Below are 3,798 nucleotides of genomic sequence, written 5' to 3' on the forward strand. Positions count from 1 at the left end.
TAAATTCAACAATACATTGATCAATATTAGTTACAGGTTAAATCCAGATCTCAATCAATCACATTAAAATTTGCTTATTTTTTTAATTCATATTTCACAGAACATACATAATATGCTTTTACGTGATAAAGTGTACTTACCATTACGTTCAAATAACTTGGTCTTTTTAGTACAAAAAAAAAAAATGGTCTTTTGCTGCCTATGCAATGGATGCAGCACTGGTTTTGCCTAAAATTATAATTATGAGTTTGGCTGAAAACTAAGCAATTGGGCCAATTGAGTATTAGAAAAGCCCACAGACCCACAAACACTAGCAGTACTTCATTCACTCTTATGGAATATGGAGTACTGTACTCAGTTATTCTGGTTCTGTTCCATCTGCATTTCGTTCAGTTGGGATCCTTAGCTGAGGACAGTGTCTTGGTCCCCTTTTTTTGGGTGTTAAGTTATTAACACCGTCTTGGTTTATATATGGCTCGTTTCATGCATCATTCTTAACTGGGGGCCCACTAAGGGCCCAATAAGTTGCTATATTAGGGTCCAGCTAGCGTCATTCGATCTGATATTCTGATGCTGTGTTTCTTCGTTATTACCTACTACTCCACACAGACACACACAGCTCAGACAAATTTGTTCCTTCTCAAGTTCTCAGGTCTCAGCAGTCTGCCACTCAACCAGTCGGCGTTGGTTCAAAATATAGACCACTGATTTGCATAAACATGCGGCGCATGTTAGAATCAGTACTAGAATCCCCATAAACCACTGCCTGTGGAGCAAAGCATCAACTTTCTAGCATAATTTTAACCATCTGATGATGAGTATCAGCTTATAAAGAGTTCTCCTTAGTCCTTACGCTTTATTTGCTACAATTGTAATTTCATTTGCAATTAATATCGATATAGGGAGTGAAAATGAGAAAATTATAAATTTTAGTTCATTTACAAATGAGAAAATTTCAACTAAAATTTGGATTCAACTCATTTGCACTCCTCACTTTGGAATTAGTACAAATGAAAAGGATCCAAGTATTTGACTGATTAGGAATTAAGATCATTTTAATTGGGCTTATTCTATTTGCATGGGCTGGTGGTGGGCCCGATTTCCTTAGAAACAACAGTTTCTAGTTTCAAGTTTCTAGGTTCTGTCATCTGTGTGCGGGTCCTCACCTTCAACTAACCAATAACCACTCTCACTATCAATCCAATTGTTTGAATTTGAAATGAAATGATGGTTTAGACTTTAGCAATCCAAGCATGCAGAAGGTTATACCGTGGGCCGTAGTTTTGGACTTTGGATCACTAATGGTCCCACAACAGAAATGAGATCCAGATCGATGTAAAGCCCAATAGCCCATCATGAACAAAGGCATCATATCTCACACCGCCAGTGAAGAGTGATCAATACTAGGCTATTGTACCAGAAAAGCCCTCTGATAGCGAATCAGATCCCCTTTCAGTCACAAGCTCTAGCCCTTCGTAGACAATCCTAGTCAAATGACTAGGAGTAGCTTCCACGCTCACTCGTTATCCCTTCTTTTTTTAATTTCTTCTTTTTTTCTCTCTTTCTTCTTGGATGGTCTCAAGCCCAATCAATGGCGGGGCCCATCGTCTCCGCAACCTGTAATAAGAATTAAGAAATAAGGAGCTTCAGAGACATTCAAAACCCTAGAAGCTTACGAGTTACGACAGAGCTCTGAAACCTGAATTGTTTCACTCTCCAGGTCCCAGCTCTGAAATCTGGACTTCCATGGATAACTATTCCTTCTCCTCTTATCCGGATTCCGTTAACTCCTCGCCGCGATCACGAGAGATCGACTGCGAGAATCCTTCTTGGGACGATCCTCCCAATTATAAGGTGAAATTCATGTGCAGTTATGGTGGGAAGATCCATCCTCGTCCTCACGACAACCAACTGGCTTACATCGGTGGTGATACAAAGATCTTGACAGTTGATCGCAACATTCGCTTCTCCGGTATCATTTCTAAGCTCTCGTCTCTCTGTGACGCTGACGTCTCCCTTTTCAAGTATCAGCTACCCGGAGAAGATCTTGATGCCCTCATCTCCGTTAGCAATGACGAAGATCTCGAGCATATGATGCTTGAATACGACCGTCTGTACCGTGCCTCTGCCAAACCTGCTAGGCTCCGTCTCTTCCTCTTTCCTCAGAATTCTTCTGTCTCAACTGTGTTTTCTTCTAATGAGGAGAAACCTGATAAGCAATGGTTCCTAGACGCCCTGAATAATATCCCCTTCCAGCCGGCTGATGACTCCTCCTCACCAGCGGCCGCCACGCAGAATAATCCCGATTTCCTCTTCGGTTTTGATAAGGGATATGATCCTCCGACTGCATCAAAATCGCAGGAGACTACCGTAGAATCACTCCCGCCGGAGAAGCCTCCATCTGAAATTGCTTTAGGATCGGATTCAAACAAAGATGGTCGGCACATAGAAACTCTTTCTCCAGCGGAGATCCAGAGACAGATCGAGGAGTTGCAGAAGTTTCAGATTTCAGGGCAAGAGCAAACAATCTACCAGAGGAAAACTGAAGAGAGCTTGGCTAAGGTCTTCCCTGGTGAATACTACGTACAAAACATTCCCGAAAAGATGGCTGCGGCGCCACCGCCCATTCCGGTGTCAGTATCCCTTCCGGCAACGTATTGGCCAGATAGACACATGGCAACTGGGGGTTATTCGCCTGCTGCGGAGACAGTACCGGGGACGGAACAACCTGTGTATCTGATTCCGGCGCCGGGTAGCGTGTATCACGCACCAACGGGGCGCTCAATAACAGGTCAGATAGGTCAGAATTACTACGCGATGCCAAGAGTGGTCCCAGAGGTTTACAGGGAAGCACCACCACCCGTCTACGGTGTGGGTGCACCAACGGCAGCAGCACCGGCAGTAGCGGCACAAGCGAAAGTAGGGGCGTATGCAGACGGTGGGATTGGAGTGATAAAGCCAGCAGCAATGGCGGATGCAGGTTATACGCAGATCGCCTACGATGGAGCTGGGAGGCAAATGTATTATTATACAACAGCGCAGCCAGGTATAGTGCCCCAATATCAGACAATAACGGCCACGAGCGTCGATCTCAGGCGAGCAGCCGCCGCCGCTGCTGCTGGGGTGTTGAGTCAAGAAGGTAAATTGACCGCCAAACCTTCCCAAGGTTCTATGTGATAGTGTGAATATGATCTTCAAATATTTTTTTAATCGTTTTTTTGTCAGAATTAAATCAAATAGGTTTGATTATGAATTTCATATAATCGCAGAAACCTTTTTGGGTGATCATGGTCTGTATACACCGGTAACTGGTTTTTTAATTAGTATTAGTTGGAAAAAAATACACGTGATTCCGAGAATAATAGAAGCAGAGAACAATAATAGAAGATGATTTAATAATGAAACTCTTCTTTGGTGCGTGGGCCCACCACAAGACTTTGATTCCACGGCATCACATGCATGATGTGCGTCATTTGTGCGTTGAGAGTGACGGCGTTGTAGGGTCGCCCATTCCCCAATCCATACTCAATAACTCTTCTCTCTCATTCTTGCTAATTGCTAATTTCCTATACGAAATGAAGGAATAGTCTGGGTTGGATGTTGCGTCTTGATCATGTTTTCCAGGTAGACACTAGACAGGACCAAAATTGCTGAATGTAAAGACCCGGGCAAATTAGAGAGATGGTGAGCTGTGGAGAATTAGAGCCTGCTTTTTTTTTTTTTTTTTTCTTTTTCTTTTGTGGGCAGGAAGAATAGAACCCCTGGAACTGTCTAGGCTATAGCTAAAAAAGTACTGTG

The 3,798-nt window shown here is 43.3% G+C and overlaps 1 protein-coding gene across 1 annotated transcript; it reads left to right on the forward strand.

The window, feature by feature from the left end:
* Positions 1 to 1,484: 1,484 nt before the first annotated feature.
* LOC104588442 (uncharacterized) lies at positions 1,485 to 3,404 on the forward strand. Its single transcript, XM_010246379.3, has one exon. It carries the CDS (start codon positions 1,747 to 1,749, stop codon positions 3,175 to 3,177), a length of 1,431 nt encoding a protein of 476 aa, XP_010244681.1. The 5' UTR covers positions 1,485 to 1,746; the 3' UTR covers positions 3,178 to 3,404.
* Positions 3,405 to 3,798: the final 394 nt, after the last annotated feature.

The sequence above is a fragment of the Nelumbo nucifera genome, chromosome 1 (genome assembly GCF_055504915.1).
Source record: "Nelumbo nucifera cultivar China Antique chromosome 1, China Antique-T2T, whole genome shotgun sequence".
NCBI classification, from domain to species: domain Eukaryota; kingdom Viridiplantae; phylum Streptophyta; class Magnoliopsida; order Proteales; family Nelumbonaceae; genus Nelumbo; species Nelumbo nucifera.